The following is a 23,983-nucleotide window of genomic DNA, read 5'->3' on the forward strand; positions in this document are numbered from 1 at the left end:
TTCCTACTACATCAGCATAACTACCGGTAACGTCGTACAACTGGTGCTGTACAACATGGGCAGTGGTGAGTACAACCGGTCTTGAACACAGTTTACTGCATTACAGTTATAATGTCTTTACCTGCTGCTGTACATATACAACATGGGCAGTGGTGAGTACAACTGGTCTTGAACACAGTTTACTGCATTACAGTTATAATGTCTTTACCTGTTGCTATACATATACAACATGGGCAGTGGTGAGTACAACTGGTCTTGAACACAGTTTACTGCATTACAGTTATAATGTCATATAATTACCTGCTGTTGTACATATACAACATGGGCAGTGGTGAGTACAACTGGTCTTGAACACAGTTTACTGCATTACAGTTATAATGTCTTTACCTGCTGCTGTACATATACAACATGGGCAGTGGTGAGTACAACTGGTCTTGAACACAGTTACTACAGGACTGTTATGACTATATCCGGGCTATCCCTTGAATGTAGCTACATGCATGCAAGTTTTGCAGCCCTGGTTGTAGTTGCTAAACTGATAAATGAATAAAAAATAGCTTACATCTGCCTGAAGGTTAACTAATTTACTCTATTGAAGTACGGTCTTTACGATAAATCGAATGGAATATAATGGAGTTATTGCACGAGAAAACCAGGCAGAACCAGGCAGAGGTCGGAAGATGGGGGTCGGCCAATTCGGCTCATACTTTGTATGTGAGATAGGTATGAGGAACTATTAACAGCCATGTAGTTAAGACCCTCCAGCTATTTTTCGTTATGGAGTTCTGGGACCCCCCTCTGAGACCCTCAAAAATCTATCAATTTGTGGCTGAAAATTACTGAAATTTCAATGGATACCATGGTAATTCTAATAATGATATGAACATGGGGTTTCTTTTATCACATAGTATGGGTCTTCTACTTTTGCAAAACAAAAATTGAAGATGCAACATTGAAGTTAAACGGGTATGCCAGGGGGTTACCAGAACCAATGAAATCAGAATTTTCATCTTTCTAAATTTTAGTAATTTTTAAGTAGCCTTTTCTCCGTCACGCGGCAATTTTGATAAACGGTTTTATCGTTGCTGAAAAGAGGAACACCTGCTGATTCAAAAACAAGTGTCGTTTAATTGGGACACGCAGAACGCGAGCCGTGAACTAAGGGTCTTTATGGAGGTTTTCCGGGTTTCGGACCATAATAAATTAGGTAATAGCGTCTCTTTACGGCGTAAATCATGGGCATTTTTTGTGCAGATGCATGTGATCAATGGACAATTGTTGAAAAATGCTAAAAATTGTTAGAAATGTTCGTTGGGGCTCTACATGGGGGATACAAGGATACTTAAAAGGGAATTATACTGATTTTACACAATTTATCACATTTATTTCTAACATCCGTTAGTAACTACCTTTCAAAATCAATTTTGTGCGTTTACTTTGTGCAAAATAATATAAAGGCTATGTATGGGGTTTTTCAGAACACCATGTGTGAAACCAGCTACCATATACACAAGCCATGTTGATATTTACTTATTTCTATAGATATATACATAGTAAGTTGATGGATATTAATGTCTATATCTTTCCTAGCCTAGTTGTTGGAAAGTTAGTAGTATGTAAGCGGCAGGATCGGTGCCCTTGTAGTAAGGGGCATAACTTAGGCAAGGAGTTACCGAAACTATGCAAATTATGTATACAAATAATATGCATCTCCTTTCATTTAACTAAAACTAGGGCCCTCTACTTCTGTCGTGTCGATAATTTGTGTCCGTATGACATGTATATATAAACATTTGTACTTTAGGTGGTGGTGAAAACGGCACCGCCCACCCTGTCCACATGCACGGCCACCATTTCTACGTCCTGCACATGGGGTTTCCGGAGTACAACAGCAACGGCAAATTCGTTACCCAGAACACGGACATCGACTGTGGCGGGTCGGAGCGGTGCAACTCCCGGGGCTTTGTGGACGGAGTCTGGGCAGACACCGACTCTGACACTGACACTGACAACGGCACGGCTACTAGGACTTTCAACCTGACGAACCGACCGAAAAAGGACACCGTCATCGTGCCGGTAGGAGGCTACGTGGTCATTCGGTTCGTCGCCGATAACCCAGGTACACTTTCCTATAACCCTAGTACAATTTCCGATAACCCAGGTACACTTGCCAATAACCCAGGTACACTTTCCGATAACCCAGGTACACTTTCCGATAACCCATGTACACTTTCCGATAACCCAGATACACTTTCCGATAACCCATGTACACTTTCCGATAACCCAGATACACTTTCCGATAACCCAGGTACACTTTCCGATAACGCATATACACTTTCCGATAACCGACGTACACTCACCCAGTTTCACTTTCCGATAATCCAGGTTCACTTTCCGATAACCCAGGTACACTTTCCGATAACCCAGGTATACTTTCCGATATCCGAGATACAATTTCCGATAACCCAGGTGCACTTTCCGATATCCGAGATACACTTTCTAATAACCCAGGTACACATTCCGATAACTCAGGTACACTTTCCGAAAACCCAGTTAGTGAGTTACACTTTTATATGGTTGCTGTTTTGATATGGTAAATTTGTCTCAAGACTCTGCACTTTACATTCCGGGGCCTTTGTTCTGACCAAATCTATGCCTACATGCACCAGTGTCATCAATCCAGAATTAAAGCTGTTTTTTTGTCAAGAACCATCATAAAAGAACGGATCTACTGACACAAAGCACAGTTAGTGACTCCCCATTGGATAACGTATATCAGTTAGATGTGTGCAGGTTGGGATTAGGCTTTTTCCTATTTTCGGATTTTCAGTAATGGCGTTCAGAGCATGTACACGCCAGAAAGGTCATAATACTCATATATGTATATGAGTATATGCTGATGATTTCTTGTCCGTATGCAGTCCGATATTGTCAACTCTGAATTTGTCCGGATACGTTTCTTAACTGAAATAACACTATAGTAGTGCATGTTTCGCACTTTATGATCTGAACTGCAGGCTGGTGGTTCATGCACTGTCATATTGAGATCCACCAGGTGGAGGGGATGGCCATGATGATTAAGGAGGGGACGGAGGGACAGATGAATCCCCCACCCCCGGGATTCCCTACCTGTGGGAGCTTCGACTGGAGTTACAAAGACTTCAAGAAAATCAGCAAAGCTGCTTCATTGAGGAGCTCTATGTGTAAGTCTAGCGTGTCTGTGTAGTTTGTGTGTGTCTGTGTTCCTGTGTGTAAACATGATAACTTTAAGATTCCTGGGTAGATAGTCTTAACATTTAGCCCATGATGTAGATCTTTATGAGACCTTGATGAATTCTTTTATGGTTTTTATTTAATAAAACACATAAAAGTAAATACAAGACTGCAATGGCGACGGCTTCAAGTTAATTGCACTTGTATAAGCGCCGCCATCAAAGACACTAAGGAGCTACAGCGCAAATTCCGGTTTAAATATCTTGTGATCTGGATATACTCAAGAATTAGCTGGCAGACATAATAAGTCATTGGACCAATAAATAGACTACTTTTTCACCTGAAGGTATTGTTCTCGTCAGTCCTTTCGTAGAAAATTATGTATAATAGGAAAATTTGTGTTATCTCCAAACTGCCTATGTCTGATGTTATGTCTCATCTGTTACAGGGTTGGACCTTTTGGTGACGGCTGGAGCTCTATGGTTGCTCTTGTAGTTTAAATGTACTTATCAAATGTGGTTGCATAATGAGGTTGCAGACTTCGATTTCATTGTAACAATGAGACAGGTTAACCGCCGAATTAGTGTCACCACGTGACGATAATATAAACTCTTATGTTTTTATGGATAATATTTCTTATATAGAATAGTATCGTCTGTAAGTATTGCTGTTTGGCATTTGTTGGCGTACATAGTCCCCATTTTCCGTATAGGATGAATTATTCTTAAGTCTGTCTAAATATTGTACATGTGAAGTCTACAGTCATCACGTAGCTTTATGTTTTAAAAGTACAATTACTTCCACAAAATATAAGGATTATTCTTGAGTAATCTCCATTGTGAAATATTCTGTTTAGTAATAAATTATAAATACATGTATTCATCGTTAGTACGTATAATGAGATCTATATTGTAGACTCCTTGACTTTAATTAACGTACATATTCAAATGTTAGCATATACTAGAAAAGTAACATTTGCAAAGCAAATGCATAATGTTTACCTTCGGATATGGTCTGCTCTGTTAATTCTTACTCAAACACATTCACATACATGTATATGGTGACAGGAGTCTAAATACCTACTATGAAATTGCCACATTGTGTAACCCGACACCAGTTACTATGGTGACAGACGTAAACAAAAGAGGCCATTGGCCAGGTCAGAGGTTAGTGTTTGGAACAGAAGAAGAAATGGAGCAAAAACAATATTTTTTCCTTCGGTAAACATAAAAATGAAGTTTACACACACGATAGTGTTTTACTTAGGCCTTAATGCTGGATCAACAACAAAATAAACCTACTTCAAACCTACTGGACAAAGCTTCAGACAGAAATTGATATTAAAAGAGTCAGTGTTACCATAATGTACTTGTACCTCAGGTATTAAAAGTTAAGCCACTGCAAGTAAACCGTATGTATGATAGCCTTCGTACACTCCAAATCCAATGCTATGGGCGAAAAAAACAAGGTAGGCCAAAAAACAAGATTCCTACATTTTTAAATAAACCTTAAAAAACAAAAAAAATGACACCTATATTGTGCACAGTTTACTGCCATTAGAACATCACTTTTTTGACGTTACTGAAAAATACACGTTTTCAATCATTGTGCAATGGTTCCCATTTAGTGGAAACATCACTTACATCACGTATGAATTGACTTGCATTACTGCATCAAAGTAAAAGACAAAACAATAAATCAGAGCCTTGTCTTGTCTCCCCTCTTCATTTTTACCTGCCACAGACATATTTGCTCACTTTTGGCATGTTAACCATTGTCAGAGGGCGACATTTTTTTACAATGTAGTTAGTTAGTTAGCAATGGCCCTTAGTCACGCACTTGATTAAGTTACACAAAAAGAAATTGCATGTGGTCCTTACGTTCCTGTAGTTCACACAGCCCCGGCAGTTACAGTGGCCTCTCGTGTTGCCGCAATAGTTTCCCTCGGAGCAGCATGGGTACATACCGTTAGGGTCACATTCGGCAGGTTTACCGTTTTCTTCAGGGTAACCCTTACCGCAACGCAAGTCATCACGCCACTTTCTCTTAGAATCCACTGGCCCTAGTAGCAGAATAGACATAAACATAAAACCGTTGCATCAAACGTTGGATTTACCATTGGTAATAAATAGCAGTCTTCTCGAGACACAAATCGCATGCCCCTAGCCAGTAATTTTGAAGGGGGGGGGTCTTACCACTTTTCGAGGGACCAGTGAGAAGTTTGAAAATCGTACATTCTGAAATTACATTTCCTGCGTTTTGTATAGAGGATATCATAGAAAAATTCAAACATAACTTTTTACTCAGTTTCAAAGTAAGCAGTTTTTTTTTACAATCCCAACCCCGCTAGCGTTGGTGATACGAATCAGCCCATCTTTAAAGAAATTTTTTTAGACATTTAGATAAAAAGTGGACCTTGTATTGTTTGCTTTGTTAATTGTACTAGGCAATTGTATTAAAAAGTGATTTGCCAAAATCATAAATGTATTTTACAAAAAGTAAGACCCAACCCATGATAATGGCACGTCGGTAAATTCAACCTTTCGTGCACTGTATATTGCAAGTTAGAATTAGGTTTCTACCAGTATATGGCCCAAACATTATGATTTTAGAATTAGAGTAATGAACAATAATGTTTTTCACACCCAATAAAAATATCTGCTGAATCCTTAAACACATTCTAGACAATAGGCCAAGTTTTAGTAGCTCCCAACATGAAACAAGACATATGATAGCCTTATTGGTGTGAGTGTTCTTGTGTGTGTTTGTATCATGAGTTGTATTTACACACCTGCGCCCCTCATAGGCCTGAAGTCCACACAGCCATGGCAGTCACAGTGGTCTGCCGTGTTGCCGCACCAGTATCCCGGGGAGCAGCATGGGATTACGCCCTCAGGGTCACATTCGGCAGGTTTACCGTTTTCTAAAAGGAAACCCTGACCGCAACGCCAGTCATCACGCCACTTTTTCTGAGGAACCACTAGCCCTACTAGTCATAGATAAAAATATAAGCAGACGTTACAAATGAGAATCAACATTTGGTGTGGTTCAAGTTTTCTTGTGAGATTAAGAAATGTTATTTACAAAAGACAAGAAATAAAAGAAATACTAGTATTTTAACTGAAGATGCCATACCTCTCTGGTGACTTTGTGCTAACGGTGCAATAACACCATTGGTGTTTACTTCATGTTCAAATCCGGTCAGGCCCAGCGGTAGAATCCTTGGGTGGGCTGTCATATTTGATGTCATGACCACAGTACGATCAGTGGTGTAGGAGGTGTCCACGACAGGGTGATCAGAGGTGTAGGTAGTGTCAACAGCAGAGTGAACAGAGGTGTAGGTAGTGTCAACAGCAGAGTCAACAGAGGTGTAGGTAGTGTTAACACCAGAGTGAACAGAGGTGTAGGTAGTGTTAACAGCAGAATAATCAAAGGTGTAGGTAGTGTTAACACCAGAGTGAACAGAGGTGTAGGTAGTGTTAACAGCAGAATAATCAAAGGTGTAGGTAGTGTTAACACCAGAGTGAACAGAGGTGTAGGTAGTGTCAACAGCAGAGTAACCAGGGGTGTAGGTAGTGTTAACACCAGAGTGAACAGAGGTGTAGGTAGTGTCAACAGCAGAATAATCAAAGGTGTAGGTAGTGTTAACACCAGAGTGAACAGAGGTGTAGGTAGTGTCAACAGCAGAGTAACCAGGGGTGTAGGTAGTGTTAACACCAGAGTGAACAGAGGTGTAGGTTGTGTCAACAGCAGAGAAATTAGAGGTGTAGGTACTGGGAGAAAGAACAGACGTGTAGGTAGTGTCTCCAGCAGGGTGATTAGAGGTATAGGTGGTGTCAACTGCAGGGTAATCAGATGTGTGGGTTGTGCCTTTATCAGTGTTTTTGAAATGCATCCAGGTCCCAATGGAGATCATTATCACCATGACACACAAGGCAGCTATAGTCGAAGCAATGACGATCTTCCTACACTCTGAAAATACATGGCACAGAGATTTAAACGTCAACGTGTTTGCAAAAATTACCACACTGAAAAGTTAACATGACGTATAATGTAAAATTGAGGAAATTATATTATTGACAACGAATGCCTAAAAAATTAACTGAATTTAGATGAGACCACAAATACAACGGAAAAACAAAGAGGAAATATACAGGAAACAAAGGAAGTAAAATTATGACCTGAATGTATAATGTAATATTGTGTAATTTAATTTACTATTAAAATTAGAATTGGCCACCAATCATGATACTCTGACAAAACTGTAAAAACAAAAAGAAAGGTTTAAAATAGATTATGAAATAAATGATGTAAAGCTACATTTCGACATATAAAAAGGGAAACTCACTGCAAGATGATTGTTGTGGTACGTTAGGAACGTACGAAGGATTCCAGTTCAGGCCTTTAGAAATGTTAGGGTTGGCTTTAACAGAAACTGTCCGGTCTGCATCATTTTCAGACGAGTGGGATACAGCTCCGTATGTCGGATTTTGCCATTCGTATGTAATAGTATATGGCTCCTCATAGGCATCATTGCCTGTGATGTCGATTGCTTCCCCAATCCCAGCCTGCAAATTCCTCTGCTTTTTGGCATCTGAACATACTTGCGTCACACTGCCTTTGGAGACGTCGTTTGCGTTGACCCTTGGTGTGACGTTGGCGGTAGCGATGTCTTCAGCCATGTTTTTTTCGTCGACCTGCATACAATTTTTGTACTAGTTTTACCCTCTCCTTCTTCAAACTACATGTACGTTTTTGTCGTCGTATGTACGTGTGATGCAATGTGATCTAGTAAAGGGAATGTGTAATTTTGGGGTATTCAACCTTGACACTAGACCATAATGCATAGAATGGTATAGTTTTGAAAATGGTATGCTCCCTCCAACCAAAAATCTATCGTCAATTTAGCTTACTATTTAACGATAACATTTTATGCTATGTTTTCACATGAAGACATGTTTTGCCAATAAACTTTGAGCCCTATAGCTGCATTACCAATAACGGCAAAATTATCAAGCCCAGTAGAGCAGTTTCAATTTGACCATAAACAGGCAGTCATGCGAGTAGTGTTAAACACACTATTGAACATTAACTTATGTACTGTAAAGATGAAAACAGACTAGACGAAAATATGATTATCATATAGTACGGTATACTTAAAACCCCACAGCATGTCAGTAATATTTCACATTGTAGTCTTATTGCTAAAAACTGTATATATCTATGTTTCATCGATGATTCTAAACCAACTTTTACATTATTTAGAAAAAAGACTAAAAAACTATAGAAATAAAACATAACGAAAAATCGATTTTTAATATCACCATATATGTAACTTCTTTTACGTTACTTTAAACCAATATTTTGTTTGTTTTGTATCATAAAAATAATAACTATGGATTTTTTGTATTGTTGTACTGTGAGTGATAATAAAGTTGGTAATAAGAAGATAAAAAAAGGTAAGGTGTTGGTACTCACGATAAACGTCTGCGGATGGAGGAGTCTGCATGATTAGCTGTACAAACAATTAATGGTCATGATAAGATAATAATAATAATAATTGTTTATTGATTGATCGATGAGTACAATCTCCAGCATATGGCAGCGCAACTAAAAAAAGTAGCGCTGAATTGTATGCTAGTGTTTTAAAAACAGAGAAACAAATATTGCACAGTTAACAAATAGACAACTGAACAAGTGAGTATTTCACAGTTAACATATGGACAACTAAATAAGTGAGTAAAATGGGCTTAACAATATTTACAATATCAACCAAGACGTGATCAATATCATCAGTGTAAAAATAATTTTATAGTATGTAACGTGATACGTAATAACTTATTGAAGTTGATTAATTGCTTGTATGTCTGTTACGAATTTATTAAATGGTTTCTTTATCGAAGCAAAACTTGCACCAACAAACTTATTTCTGTGTTGAATATATTTCTTTTTCCAAAATCTTCAGTTCAGTAAACTTGTTTATGTACTTCACCATCAGACAAATGAAATTGGAGTCTCCTGAACATGGCTGTATGTTAATGTAATCATGTAGTCCTGACGCCGAACTACAACCACCCACTAAGGCAATCATATCGCTACAGTTATGAGTCTGGTTCTCCTCAACATCACACCAACATTCAGTTTGACTATTTTTTTAAATATTGAACCCACATTAGCCCCTATCGGGAGTACATCTCTTGGGTCTAGGAAACAACTTCGTACAAGTCATGTTAATACAGCACCTGGATTAGATTTGATGGTTAAAGATATTGTATGTTGACAAAAGAGACATACAGTGCAATATTATTAAAGAAATAGCCCCTAGATATAAAAATATTTACAAAAATAACATTAGAGATTCGGATCATCTAACTCTACCGAAGTCGATGTTTTCGAAGTGCTTGAGATGAAATGCAGACTTTTGACTTGAGTTCGTAGCTCATTTTACACTTTTTACATAATTTCGATGTGTACCCTAAGATTAACAGTTTATGTATCTACAAGATAGCAGATATCTACAAAATGCAGTATCGGTAATCTCTGATGTATACACACTGTTTAAGACACTCTTAACCAGGCTCTAATTACACCATTGTTCAGCTTTTCAACGTGTCATTCTTAGGATGATGCGCCAAAGCTAGCTTGCCAATTGTCATAAGATAAACATTTAGCTAAAAAATATCTCTATGAAGATAGTAATAAGCGATGTAAAATAAAATCAATAGTTACGGTTTCAAGACTAGAATTAGGAAAACAGTAAGACCATATTGTACTTACCGCAAGAAATATTTGTATGGGATTTACAGTTCTTGTAGCTATACAAGAATATAAGCCCGGTCTACTGCACGGCGGGTGATGAGATATTTGGTTCTAGGTAGGCCAAGTTTTAACCAAGAGTCAGCAGACTCAAATGAAGTATTCAGGACTTAAGACGAACCATTTGGTGGTGGCGGGGGGGGGGGGAGATGTCGAATGTAGTTCTGCGAAGTTGTGCTGTTGCTTTAATAGAACAATAAAAAATTGAGATCTTGTCTAACAAAAGATGCCCCTAACGATAACACAGGATGAAAAGTGTTCGAATGGTATAAACAAGCCCTTTTCATTCAAAACTTTTAGTGAACTTGCCCAAACCCCTTTTCTATTTCATCAGACGAATGGAATATCAGGATCTCGAATAGTTATCAGACTACAACGTCAACATTACGTAAGGCAACGTCTGATTCTTAGCGCTATATCGGAGATGATTTAGAAATAAACAGTCAAATGTTTATAATATCTCATTTTCTCTAAAATGTTTGCTTTTTAGACATTTTAGACTCATTTTAGAGCTATGTCATGAGGTAGTTGCGTATAAACCCTATTCTGACTTGCATTTGGTTGGGTTCTCGCAATTAGTGGGTGGGGGGATCCTATGTAAATCTAAAACTACTTATTCTATGTAGTGCAACGGGCAACGTGAAGGGTTGTGATGTACGTGTTACATGTACAGGTGGGGTGGAGTGGGTGCAGTTCAATCTCTGGGCAATGGGTTTGAAAACATGTAGTACAAAAAATGCCAGCCAATTGTATTAGGCAATAGGAGTGCTGTAATGTAGGCGTTACGTGTAGAGGTGGGGTGGGTGCAGTTTCATGTCTGGGCAAAGGGGGCGTTTTAAAACATACCACACGTAGTGTAAAAACTGCCCGCCTTAAACCCTGAATGCAAACAAGGCTGAGGCAATAAAAACCATTGCCAAGGCGACGACTGAATGATATATATTATTTCATGTGGTGGAGCTAGCAATCTACATTACAATTATAAGAAAACAGATTTCCCTATCTTATAAAGACATGCACGTACTAGTAAAAAATTTACAGGATGGGTGGAGAAGGTGTGGGGCAATATACCAAATACACGTATAGGAGGAATCAGCCGTTCTTCCCCAGCAATATAAATTTTATGATGACATACTTACTTTACTTTGGTCGAGTTTCCACTCGAACCAAACTTAAAACCATCCTCCACTCCACTTCACTCTATTCTCCACCAGAGACTGGATTTTACATCTGATCTGAACTTGTTTCTCCTAGGACTTGTTAGAATAAAACCCACCCCCACCAGCCTGTTCTTGGGGAGGGAATGTCAGATTCCTGATCACACAGCTGTGCTCTCTGTCCATGGTGTGGGGAAAAGACAGATGGCCAGTAATTAATCATGCCAGGCAGCCGGATGGGTGTCACGTGGGCACCCGGTGTAAGTCACCTGCTTGGTCCAAAAACCACATGGCCGAAGGTTGCCTCAAAACCAATTCCCTATGCCTAGGGAATGCATTCGTGCAATTTTTGGAATTCTTTCAAAGCGATCGTAGTACTTGCACAAATGCATCCGCCCAAAGGCGTCGCCAAAAAAGAAACAAACCTAATATTACCTGTAAACACACACAAATTAAATCTCAGCTGACATCATTATGTTTAATTAGTACCGACTGTAAGCTAGGATACACGGGCATCTGGTTGTTTTTACAGCCGTTTTAAATTTTAATGAGAGTGCATGGTAAAAAAAAACATATTAACAGTCCATTGCAGTTTCCTTTCAGTTGTTGTTTTTTTTCCATTACGTTATGTTCTATGTTCCATTTATTTATTCAGGGTTGCGTGTAGAAAGGAAACGTTTGTTTCGTGTATAAAGCATTTCATTTCCTTGCTGACCGATCTAACACACCCAACCGTCCTGTCACACTGACACACTTAAAAAAATCACAGATGCGCATTGAACCATAATAGTTCTTTTTTATTATAGAAATCACCAAAACTGTAAATTTTAAGCATTCTCAACAGTCTCAATTGCAGACAGCAGACTTTTATAACAGTTTCTAAACACTGTTAAAACAGTGGTAAGAAACGGTTACAGTCTTGAGTGTTACAGTGGTATTGAACTGGTACATTGTTACAGTCATGATTGTTACAGCCTGTGGTATTGAACCGGTACATTGTTACAGTCATGATTGTTACAGTGGTATTGAACTGGTACATTGTTACAGGCATGATTGTTACAGTGGTATTGAACTGGTACATTGTTACAGGCATGATTGTTACAGTGGTATTGAACTGGTACATTGTTACAGTCATGATTGTTACAGTGGCATTGAACTGGTACATTGTTACAGTCATGATTGTTACAGTGGTATTGAACTGGTACATTGTTACAGGCTTGAGTATTACAGTGGTATTGAACAGTTACAGGCTTAATTGTTACAGTAGTAACAGACTGTTTTATTGTTACAGTCTTCATTGTCGTCAGAATTGTGATTGTTACAGTTATTGGAATATTGTTCCTATAAAAAGTGCCTGCTTTCCCAATAAAAATCAATTACATACATTCATAAATATATTTGTTTTCTATTTTACATACATTCATACAATATAGTTGAGTTAGACATGAAATAAGTTTCTAGTACAATTAATTTTGATCGCCCAACATATTATACGCATCTAGAAACCCGACACATGTTTCTGAAGTTGATTTTCTCTTTCAGATCAAAATTGCAGTCCATGCATGGCCTTTTGTAATGCAATTATTGTGTCTAACAAAGCTATTAATCAAGCTCATGTTTTTAGTAAAATTAAAGTATCCAAAAATAGCTGACATGCAACATGAGATACTTAACTGGTTTCATATTCATCATCGGGTTCGTTACATGTGTCCAAAGGACATCAGCGAAGAATTCAATGAACTGATTGTGATGACTTTAGTTCTTTCGTATGGTCTAACTTGTCATCTAAACGACACTACAGAACTTGATGAGACATGTACGCCGATGCAGCATAATTCCATATACCATATACAGTGTCAAGGACAGTATTCCAAGGACCTATGTAAAGAAACCTTTATTGGAGAGACTGAAAGATCTCGCAAGGCTAGATTCTTAGAACACAAACGACCCAGCTCGACTACTTCGGAGGTCTCACAACATATACACATAGAATCGCCTGGTCATTCAGTCTCACTGGACAAAGTAAGAATCTTGGACTCAGAACCGGGTTTCTTTGCACAAGGGATTAAAAAGGCCATCTACATCAGGGTATTACAACCATCCCTCAACAGAGACGGGTGGCGTCACAGACTTTTGAAACCTACGATCCACTGCTCTCGGAGTCACGTGTGTTATCTGCGTGACATCACGGAAGCGTTGGATTGCTCATTCCTTGACAAAGACTTGAGTTATACAGTCAAAAATTTGATTCCAATCAATTTGTTGTGTTGGAAATTACAGTTTAAACTTGCTTCATAAATAATTATTCCATATGCTTTAATATAAAACTTCTCTGTACCAAATAAAATATGGTATACACCAAACTTGTATTCGTTTTTCCGTAAAATCTCAAGAATGACTAGGAACGGAATTTATTGATTCAGCAAACAATACTTTGTGCCATTTTTGGACCAATAGTCTATTCGACTAAGATGGTTTTTTTCTGTATATATCAACTTCTACTATATTAAAATCAACGTTAATCCCCATCAATACTCCAGTCCTTCTACACAGGACAGGGACTGTTCTTTAATGAATCACCCCGACCGGTTTATTAAGGGCCAGGACATTTTACTAGTCTTCTCCTAAGTTAGAAAAAGGTGTAATAGTTAGTTAAGACAGTCAGATTTAAAGCGGTCGGTAGGGTCCTAAACACGCACATATGGGCAAAAAAACTTTTTAAACTAATGTTTCCCTTGTCCTGCTGGCATTCCTGGCATAATATTTTTCAATAATTTCATGTCTTAATTAGATCATAGCCCCCCATTTTTTTTGCCCTGCAGTGGCATAGTTACTTCCGCATTCGTTGCGTTTCGCTGCGGTGTGATGCGTTGCACGAGAAATACCCCCAAATCGTACCTATACAGGGTGTTATATAGATGGTACTGTATGTGCCACGCGACATATGGGTTATAGAAAAATAGACAAAGAAAAAAAACTGCCATTATTTTCAGTCACGAATAAAAAAATCAGAAAATAATCTAAAAGCACTGTAAGACAAATTAGGATGCAAAAAAAAAATCGCCCTTTGGCATTTGTCGACCTTACCTTTATTCCAAACGTCGCTTGGCTAAAAATGTTGAAACCAATTAGCTAAATGGCAGGAGCAGAAAAAGAAAAAAATGTCAAGAAAAATATATTCTTTATCCCTATGGTATGGAATGAACTATAAAAAATGCCAAAGGTCTGAAATTAAATTACAATACGCATTCGGTGAAGACGTACTGTCATACATGTGAAATTTCAGACACGTACTTGAACCGGAAATTGGTCGGGGCGATTCTTTCTTGAATAGTGCGCGAAACTTAAATTTAACAGCCAACAAACCGCTACTCTTATACAAGGGCCACCTTTGAGCATGGTTATAAGTAGAAGGGGAGGACAGTGATTTTGTTAAAATTCAGCACAACCAACTGTCCTCCCGGTCCCACTGCAACATCTCTCAGGTGTAAAGCACGGATAGCGATGTGGCGGACATAGTCACCCCGGCTTGTGTACACCACCACGCGCTGGTTGTCTGAGTCCGCTACCACAATATGACCGGACTTGTCCACACAGATGCCTCGAGGATAATTCAGGTCACTACCACTCAGCCCCGGTCCTCCAAACCTTAACACGTATTGTCCAGCGGCGTCGTACATGTAGATGTAGTGGGTGTTGTAGTCGGAGACGAAGACGTTCCCTTCTTCGTTAACGGCGACGTACATCGGCCTCTGCATCCGCCGCTGGCCATCCCAGAGGAGTTTACCATTCGGCTGGAAGGCTTGCACACCACCATTGTAACCGTCAGACCAGGTGACGAAAACGTGGTTGTTGCGCAAGCCCACAGCCATTCCGCGGTTTGCCCCCCGTGGTACAGTGTCGGGAAGGTCAAACTTGGCTTTGAGATGACCTTTCCTGGTGAACTGTGCCACGGTATCAGGGCTTTTAGGGTACCCATGCATCAAGACCCACAGGTGGCCATCTCTGTCGATGGACACATCAACTGGCGTCTTGTTTAATGGGTAACCTATCCCCGGTGCACCTTTGGGGAACTGGTGTAGGTAAGTGCCTGCCATGCTGTACACCTGGAGGCACGCCTTGGGCCGGTCAGCCACCCAGATCTTGTTGTCGGCGGAAACTGCGACTCCATTTGCGCCCTGCAGTTTTCCAGCCCCCGACTCAAAATCAAAGCTGATGCTGCTTCCACCACCAGACACTTCTACAGCAATATAAATGAATGCAGCCTGTTACAAAACCCCACACAAACCTTCATGCCTCGCAAAAAAAACCCCATGAAAACAGAGGGGTACATACAGGCTGGAAGCACGGCGGTCTGTCACTACGGCATTCTTTCCCATTGCTAGGCGCGTTCGAAAAGGTATCAGGTTACAAGACGCTATTTTGGCCTGTTTTGGACTACCCGTAAAACATTAAAAAGTAAGCAAATAGTATTTAGTGGTAAATTTCGTCAAATTGAAATGAAATTATTACCTTAACATCCTCTTAATGTTAGCTTTTTATGTTAAATTACTGATTTTTTTTAAATTTCGCTCAGAAAGACGATTATTTTCGGGTTTCCGAGCACCAGTCATGTCATGTTTTTAGGCAAACATCGTTCAAACCTGGCTACGTGTATTACCCCAGATCCCCGATTTTGACATTTTTCGACGACTAGGAATAAGATCAAAAATAGTGTTTTAGGAATTTTTTCATTTCTGATTTTAAGTCTAGTTTTTTTCGACATATTGGTGAAAAAGTTGCATTTTTTGACATTTTTTCACTGAATTACCCATAATTCAAAATTAAGGCAATTTTTCAAAAATCCCTTAAACGCGATTTTCGGGACAAACGTGTCAGTCATTTTGAGCCGTAAATGGGGTATGTTTTGACTCTCCATGCTTCCAGGTTTGAACGAGTTTTGCAGACATGTCATATCGCCCGAAAGTGTGCATTTTGTTATTCATACAGGTGTAAAGGATCATTACAGTATTCAAGGTCACCCAAGGATACGGCAGTAGCTTCGCTACATGTTACATGTCCACAAAAAATTATAGTGGACATGTCCAGGAAACTATATTATAGAAAAGTGTTGTTACCTCCATGAAAAATGGAGGTATTGTTTTTGGCGTGTTTGTCTGTGTGTCTGTCTGTGTGTGTTTCAGAAACTTTGTGGTCATCATAACTTCAGAACGCCTTTATGGATTGTGATGATATTTGGTATGGTAAGACGAAGTTCAAGGTCAAATACCGGCCTCCTGGTGGATGACCTTGGTACTGCCGCAGAACTTCCGGGTTTTGTATCTTTTGTCCTGAACATGCTATCGTCTTGACTTTTGTGACAGATAGCTTTTCCTGTCAGAAATAAGTGGTGTGGGTTTGTTCCCCCACCAGCTTGTTCTAGAACTGCAGGGGACTTTCGGGCGAAATCTTTAAAAGCCAATAAGTCCAGATAGGAACAACATATTTTCATCATTTTTGGTAAGTAGGTAGCTGAGAGAGATTTGTACACGATTAAATGCAAATTATGCAAATGAAGACCTAATTTACATAATTAATTAGGAAATTCCATAATTACATTATAGTACTTTCATACATATAATATATGTAATCTTTTGCAGATAGAACGTCAACAGATATCAATTATGCAAATGATGACCTAATTTGCATAATTATTGCGAAAATTATATGATTTCTTAATGGTGAATGATGGCAATTCTGTACCTTGTGACATGTAGGTTACTTAAATGTTAACACTATGCATATATTATGTTAATATAGAGGCAATTCGCATAATTAATGAGGAAGTTTAAGTGAAATATTGCCAGAGGATAGGAGTTTGACACGCAAAATATTGTAAGTTGAGTTTAGAATACCATAAATTAAAGTACATTATATCAGTTGCCACCTTATTTCGATATTTAATGAAACAAAACATTTACATAAACTCTACATATTTTATGGAGGTATGAAATCTCAGAATTCTTGTTTTTTATCTGTTGCGAGTCACTCAGGCAAAAGGGCTTGTATTGCCGCTTTATTGTAAATGACCGCAGGTGACCCCGAAATAGAACGCGGGTTCGATTCGAATTGCCCAGATCGAACACGATTGAACACAGTTCGGGTTGTATGAAATGTGGGAACTTTGCAGCCCAGATTTGACTACCGTGAAGGTACAAGGATGTAGCTTTGACTTTGGCACAAGACCTGCTTGGCCAATTGGGTTTGTCACGTGAAGCATAATACAGCCTAGCATTGCGCCAAATTGATATTCAAATAGCGCCACTATAAGAATTATAATTAGTCTGCCACCGACAACGTACTGCGCCATATCGTGCTCGGGTGTTCTAAAATCTCCTCTCTCTACATGTCCATATTTTCTAATTTGCTGTGTCGGAAAAGATACCGTCTGCAACAAATAGACGCAGTACGTTGTGTTGACGTGCCTGTATATCTCCACAGGACAAATGACAGTAATTGCAATTATGAATTCGCAATGTTTTTTTTACAGTTTCTAGGATAGACGGGGCTGAGGTAAAAATGAAGTCAGATTATTTATTAAGGTTCTAAATACGCAAAATGTTCATTAAATACTAATTTGGTGGAGTTATTTGCTCCATAAAAAATTGAGGTATTGTTTTTGGCGCGTCTGTCTGTCTCTCTGTGTGTGTGTGTCTGTCTGTCTGTCTGTGTGTGTGTTTGTGTTTCCGCACATTTGTAGTCAGCATAACTTCATAACGCGTTAATGGATTGTGATATTTGGTATGCTGGTAAGTCTTAGGAAGACAAATATCAAGGTCAAATATTGGCCTCCTGGTGGATGACCTTGGTACTGCAGCAGAACTTCTGGTTTTTGTATCTTTTGTCCTGAACATGCTGTGGTCTTGAATGTTTGGTAACAGGTATATTTTAGATAGATTTTTTTGTCAGGAAAAAGTGGTGTAGGTTTGGTCCCCCTACCAGCTTGTTCTGGAACTACAGGGACCTTCGGGCGAAATCTTTGATTGCCAATAAGTCCAGATAGGAACAACGTATTTTCATCATTTTAGTAGGTAGGTGACTGAGAGAGAGATGTACATAATTAAATGCAAATTATGCAAATGAGGACTTTATTTGCATAATTAATAAGGACATTCTTTAATTACAGTGTTTAACGTTATAGTACTTTCATACATGTAATGCATGTAACCTATGGCAGATGAAACATCAACAGATACTAATTATGCAAATGATGACCGAATTTGCATAATTAATGCGAAAATTATATAATTTCTTAATGGTGAATGATAGGAATGTCATACTTGGGACATCTGTAAGTTAATCAAAAGTTAACATCACGATGCATATGTTATGTTATTGCAGAGGTCATTTGCGTAATTAAAGAAGAAATTTACATTTACATATCAAGCCTATATTTCATGAAGGTATAAGATTTCGGAGCTCTTGTTAGGCATTGAAATAGTAGTGCGTTCGCCGAGTATTCATTCATCTTAATTTCAGAGAAAAACTATACATAATAATAACTTTTTTTACTAACTGTGTATTCAGGACCCTAATGACATTCATTTGATTATCTCAACTTCAGGAAAAGACTGTGAAAGTTCAGAAATAAAAATAGGTAAACCTTAGATGTATGTATTCACTAGATTCTTACATTTCCAGCTACGTAAAAAAACTATAAGTTGGTCAAAACAAATCTTCTACAATCCCTAACGTAAAGTAGTAACAAACCTTTAGTGTCCACGGGAAGCGTCCTGCTGATTTGTGTAGGTCCTGATGTTTCCACTCCAGCAAGGACTGAGTCAGGAGGACCACGCCGACGGGCCGGATCAACCTGTGGAACGGTTATTGTGTTTACCAAAGGAAAACATATTGTTTTTACTCAGTTTCCTCTTCCATTCCAAACACTAACCTCTGACCTGGCCAATGACAAGATTTGTTGACGTCTGTCACCATGGTAACTGGTGTTGGGTTACATAATGTTGCTATCTTATATTGTTTAAAGGGGTTTACATATAGACTCCTGTCTGACCATATATATGCATATATTTGAGAAAGAATTAACAGAGTAGACCACGTGCGAAGGTAAACATTATGCATTTGCTTTGCAAATGGTACCTTTCTAGTTGTATTTACTTGTTTACTTCGCAGAAGATAAAATATTGTTTGTGCTCTTTAGTCCAAACAAGGGTCTACATAGAGTTAATGAGAGATTCAAATCACATATTTTTCTGTCATAATATGAATACCATATCTGCAATAAATATTAACTAGTACAAGATCCGAAAAAAAATTAGACAGCTGCTACCCACGATGACGTAAGATGACGTAAGCCGACGTCACTGTCCTCAGCACAGCAGAACTTTGCCAAGCATGCGCAGTAGAGTCCGTGGTGCCGGTCCCTCGATTGGTTGTCACAGGCTACAGACATGTGAATAGTGTTAGATTACACAATACATAACGGATAGATAATGATGTTAATCTTATTTCCAAAAACAATGACACGGAATTAAACAGCAAAATCGAGAAAAGCGCTGTATTTTAAGGAGGTTTTCCGAACTCTACTTGATTAACGTTAAACAGTACTTGACGCTATTTAACCTAAATATTTATCGTTGTTGTTAGCCCTTTTTGTTGACTCGGTATCATAGTGATGTAACTTCAAAATAACTTGACAAGTTCTCTTTTTTTTCTGAGTTAAGGTATCACGACCTGAATATAGATGGTCTAATACATACTGCATATTGATCTGTGCCATGTAGTGTTTACGTTTGTAATCTTGCATAAAAGAAAGCTTCTGTACAGTTTTAAAAAGTAGAGGTAAACTTACATGGTTATGGTGAGACGGTTGAGAGCCGGTGTGAACCAGAATCACATGTACCATCAGCGTTACCATGACAACGGACCCTATGATGATGATGATAAACATGGCGACTCTTTGGCCGTGGTTCCTTAGTCGTTCCCAGATGGAACGTCCTTCATTCGGTGCATCTGAGAAGAAGAAAAGATACATGACTTTTTAGCCCCTTTTCAATATTTACATTTCATCGACAATAAAAACAAATGTTTAAAGTTAAAACATTTGATCCAACAGAATACAGTTCCCTCACCTAGAACATTTTGATGAGTCATTCTGATCTTCCTCAGTAGACTGAGGTCAATACATTTTTTTGTGTAATAATAGTTTATTGGCAACACTCCTTGTACATGGCAGCGTACAATACCGCTGAATTACGTACACAGGTTTAAAAACAATTAAACAATAAGGTGAGCTAACAAACAAAGGACATTGACAAACTAGATACAAACATAAACAAATACTGGCTGTACACAGATATAGATCAGAAGTATCTAATGATTAAAAACTATATTGGTCCGGTACTGGGAGATTTCAACCTAGGTCTGCTTATTTAACAAATCAGTGAAATAGGGGATTGGACTCGTTTTGTACCGCTTTGTTTTCGTCAAGGGAATGTCGAGTTGGTTTGCCCCCTTCAGGCATCTGCCATGAATATCTGAGCGGGTTGGGGGTAACCAATGTCTGAACGTAGGGGAGTTAAGGAGGGACTTTGCAAACTTAAGGCTGAGGGCTTCTCTTCTTTTCTCTAGGGACGGCAAACATAATTGGGACAGGGCGATGTTGTAAGACGTGTACCTGGGGCCAAGGATTATCTTTACTGCTCGTTTTTGTATGCGTTCAATTTTTATTACTTGATGTGCGGAGATACTTGAATTCCAAACTGGGGCCGCATATTCAAGGGTGGGGCGTATGTATCCTTGGTAGAAATCGCAAAGGTCTTGAACAGGGAGTCCGGAATGTTTCAATTTCTTCAGCCAGAAAAGACGTGAGCTCCCCTTCTTTGTTATAACTTCAATATGTTTGTCCCATTTCAGGTCCCACGAGAGCCATAAACCGAGAATACAGGTGGATTCGGTATACATAAGGGGCTTATTATGAAGTGTTATATTAGGGGGTGGGGGGCAGTCTCTCATAAAGGAAAAGGTCATGAGCATACACTTATCGTCATTTAGCTTCATGTCATTATTAATTGCCCAAGAGTTGAGTCGGTCCATAGATGATTGAATTAGGCTCGCTTCACAGAAAAGTCTGCTCTCGCATACCGACAGGTCATCTACGTATTTATAACGATTTAGAATGTCATCTTGTAAGGCGTCATTGACATATATAAGAAAAAGAATCGGTCCCAATTTAGTGCCTTGAGGCACTCCAGATGAGATTCCCTCCCAATTTGAGGATTTGGTACGGTATCGGACGCACTGGCTACGGTTTGTGAGGAAGCTACATATCCAAGGCATAATTGACGCCCTTACCCCACATGTCAACATCTTGTTAATTAGCTTGGTGTGGTTTATCCTATCGAAAGCCTTACTGAAATCGGTTATTAAATGTTATTTGATTGTGAACAATCCATTACATAAAGAAGGCTTGACGGGGTGTGAAGACTTAATGGTGTATTAGAGTCTGATTAGTCTGAAAAGGTCATCGTGTAGATGTTGACAGAGCGATGAGATGTGTTTATATGGTTATTATAGGAACTGAGTAGGCCTTGGTACAAGACATGGTAACGCCGCACTCAAGTGGAAAGCACTTATGTTCACGGCACCACTAAATAAATATATATAATAATTAAAGAAAAAACAAACGCAACTTTAAGACGGGCAAAACAGGAAATACAGGAATTTCAAAAGCGCAAGTCCGGTTCCCCACCCAATGATAAATGATGGCAAAGAGAGGACACAATAAATAGATAACACGGGGGGAAATTGAAATCTTTTAAATACGTTCTGATGTGGTGATAAAGTTTTAGGTAAGTGATAATATATTGAAATTGACAACTGATGAGAATGCAGGACTGCCACGGAGTAAAAGGTCAGTTTTTGCGTTGTCAGAAAGAGTAGGCTTTGCGTCACCATATACACCTCTGGGCTAGAAATTATTTCTACTGTACCTGGAGGCTGATTCTGGTTAACCGGTTGCCCGTCTGACCGCTCAATGACCCGTCGTGCGCTCTGGCAGGCCTCGGGATGGAGGGGACAGGCCGCCGGGCGCTGTTCGGAAGTGTGTAATGGTGTGTGCCGGCCGTCTCAGGTCGGGTCCTGTCGGTGGTTCTTCCTGTCCTCGGGATGGAGGGGGCAGGCCGTCGGGCGCTGTTCCGAAGTGTGTAATGGTGTGTGCCGGCCGTCTCAGGTCGGGCCCTGTCGGTGGTTCTTCCTGTCCTCGGGATGGAGGGGGCAGGCCGTCGGGCGCTGTTCCGAAGTGTGTAATGGTGTGTGCCGGCCGTCTCAGGTCGGTCCCCGCCGGTGGTTCTTCCTGATCTCGGGTTCTTGGGCACAGTTTCCTCGTCTGTCGGCAAAAGGTGAACGTCATTGGATATAGATTATGCAAATCAGAGCTTGATTTGCATAATCAACAATAACACTTTATTTATATCTTTTGTGCTAAAATAGGACTATAAATCATGCAAATGAGGAGTTAATTTGTATATTCAATTAGAATGCACATAAAATGCCAGTGGTCAATCTGTGACACATTTCATTTTTGTTAAGAGTAACCTTATACAAAAGGTATGCCGATTGGGCAATATATGTAACAGTTAACAGGACTAAAATTAGCAAAGGCGTAAAATTGTAGAACTGCGTCACATTATAACCATTATAAAAGTTAATCAAAATCTAGATGTTAAAGACAAATTATTTGTAGTGCTACCAAACACAATAAGGAATATCACACGTGACTTTTTAATTTCGAGATTACAAAGGCCACATGAAGCGAGGAATTGTTCCTGCTTTGTAGACTCCCCACACTCCCACGCACATAGTCTGTCCCTAACGTTTTGTGACGCTATCAATTTGCACTTTTCATATTCAATAAAGGACGAGTAAAAATATTCATGCAGAGAGTGGTTCAAAATCTGATAATCCAGATCTTTGGGTAGTACTACACATTTCGACCACCTTTTTGCTATAAATCCAGTTCATTGTACAAATACTTCCCAGTCGGGACATTTCCCAGGGCAAGATGACCTACGTGCCGCGGGCAGACAGGCAGTTTGTTGGGCATCTTGGGTAGTTATGCCCGCCGACTGCGATTAAGCACTCCTCGGAGAAGTAGGCGTTTTTTTTAATCAATTATAACGGTTGTCATACAAACATGGTAAGGATTTTTTAAGGCCAGGAAAATGGACATTCTCCCACAATGAGCTATTTCTCATAGCGTCCTTCGTGTAACCTAATTTCCATAAATTTGCAAATCCCCAGAAATACGTCCCATCCAGTCCATCATTTTATGCTACCAAACTTGAGCTTATTTTTCGAGTTTCCCTTTAGAGACTATTACGAAAAGACATAAATTACAGTTAGATTATTCTTTATTCCGTGCAATAATTTTGTGACTAACCTGTTGATGCGTTATACACCGGATTTAATGGTACGTGTTGGTGGGCTTGTTTCTGAAGATTGTCGTACCCGCTCTCCCTTCTTCCATCGCTCTGTCCGGGGCGATGAGGCCGATGAGCCGGAGGCATCTTCGTGAACTTTACGGAGGGAAGAGGGATTCTCCCCGACTTGTTATCGTTGGCATATGGGGGAGACGACATGGCCGTTCCTCCATCCACGTTCCTGTCTTCCAATAATATTTCTGCGGTACTTAAAGCGAATCGTCCACAGGTAGTGGCGGCAGGGGTCGGTTCTGTATCCCTGCCACACGTGTAGGTGCCCCGCCGGGGGTTTGCCGGACCATCTGACGGACTAGCCGCCAT

General features: G+C 39.5%; 2 protein-coding genes across 2 annotated transcripts in view; one reads left to right on the top strand and one right to left on the bottom strand.

The window, feature by feature from the left end:
- LOC109464294 (L-ascorbate oxidase-like) overlaps window positions 1-4,643 on the top strand; it is an 18,392-nt gene extending 13,749 nt beyond the window's left edge. The window contains exons 12-14 of the mRNA XM_019761248.1: window positions 1,805-2,119; window positions 3,018-3,203; window positions 3,662-4,643. Of these exons, the coding sequence (XP_019616807.1) occupies window positions 1,805-2,119; window positions 3,018-3,203; window positions 3,662-3,708 (548 nt within the window). The 3' untranslated portion in view covers window positions 3,709-4,643. The remainder of the gene's footprint in view (window positions 1-1,804; window positions 2,120-3,017; window positions 3,204-3,661) is intronic.
- Window positions 4,644-14,587: 9,944 nt separating this feature from the next.
- Window positions 14,588-23,983, bottom strand: LOC109464295. The gene is made up of 6 exons (XM_019761249.1): window positions 23,623-23,983; window positions 22,213-22,569; window positions 20,035-20,195; window positions 19,525-19,625; window positions 18,936-19,039; window positions 14,588-15,426 (listed from the first exon to the last, which is right to left on the bottom strand). The coding sequence occupies exons 1-6, from the start codon at window positions 23,981-23,983 to the stop codon at window positions 14,588-14,590; spliced, it is 1,923 nt and encodes a 640-aa protein (XP_019616808.1).

Source organism: Branchiostoma belcheri, unplaced genomic scaffold (genome assembly GCF_001625305.1).
Source record: "Branchiostoma belcheri isolate BF01 breed outbred unplaced genomic scaffold, Haploidv18h27 scaffold136, whole genome shotgun sequence".
NCBI classification, from domain to species: Eukaryota; Metazoa; Chordata; class Leptocardii; order Amphioxiformes; family Branchiostomatidae; genus Branchiostoma; species Branchiostoma belcheri.

What these genes read in the sequence shown, in the direction of transcription:
- LOC109464295 (XM_019761249.1), bottom strand. Translation starts at nt 23,983, where the DNA reads ATGGCGGCTAGTCCGTCAGATGGTCCGGCAAACCCCCGGCGGGGCACC. An exon ending in GCACGACGGGTCATTGAGCG is followed by an intron (nt 20,196 to 22,212) that starts GTCAGACGGGCA and finishes TCTTCTTCTCAG; the next exon opens with ATGCACCGAATGAAGGACGT. An exon ending in GCTTCCCGTGGACACTAAAG is followed by an intron (nt 15,427 to 18,935) that starts GTTTGTTACTAC and finishes ATATTGCTGTAG; the next exon opens with AAGTGTCTGGTGGTGGAAGC.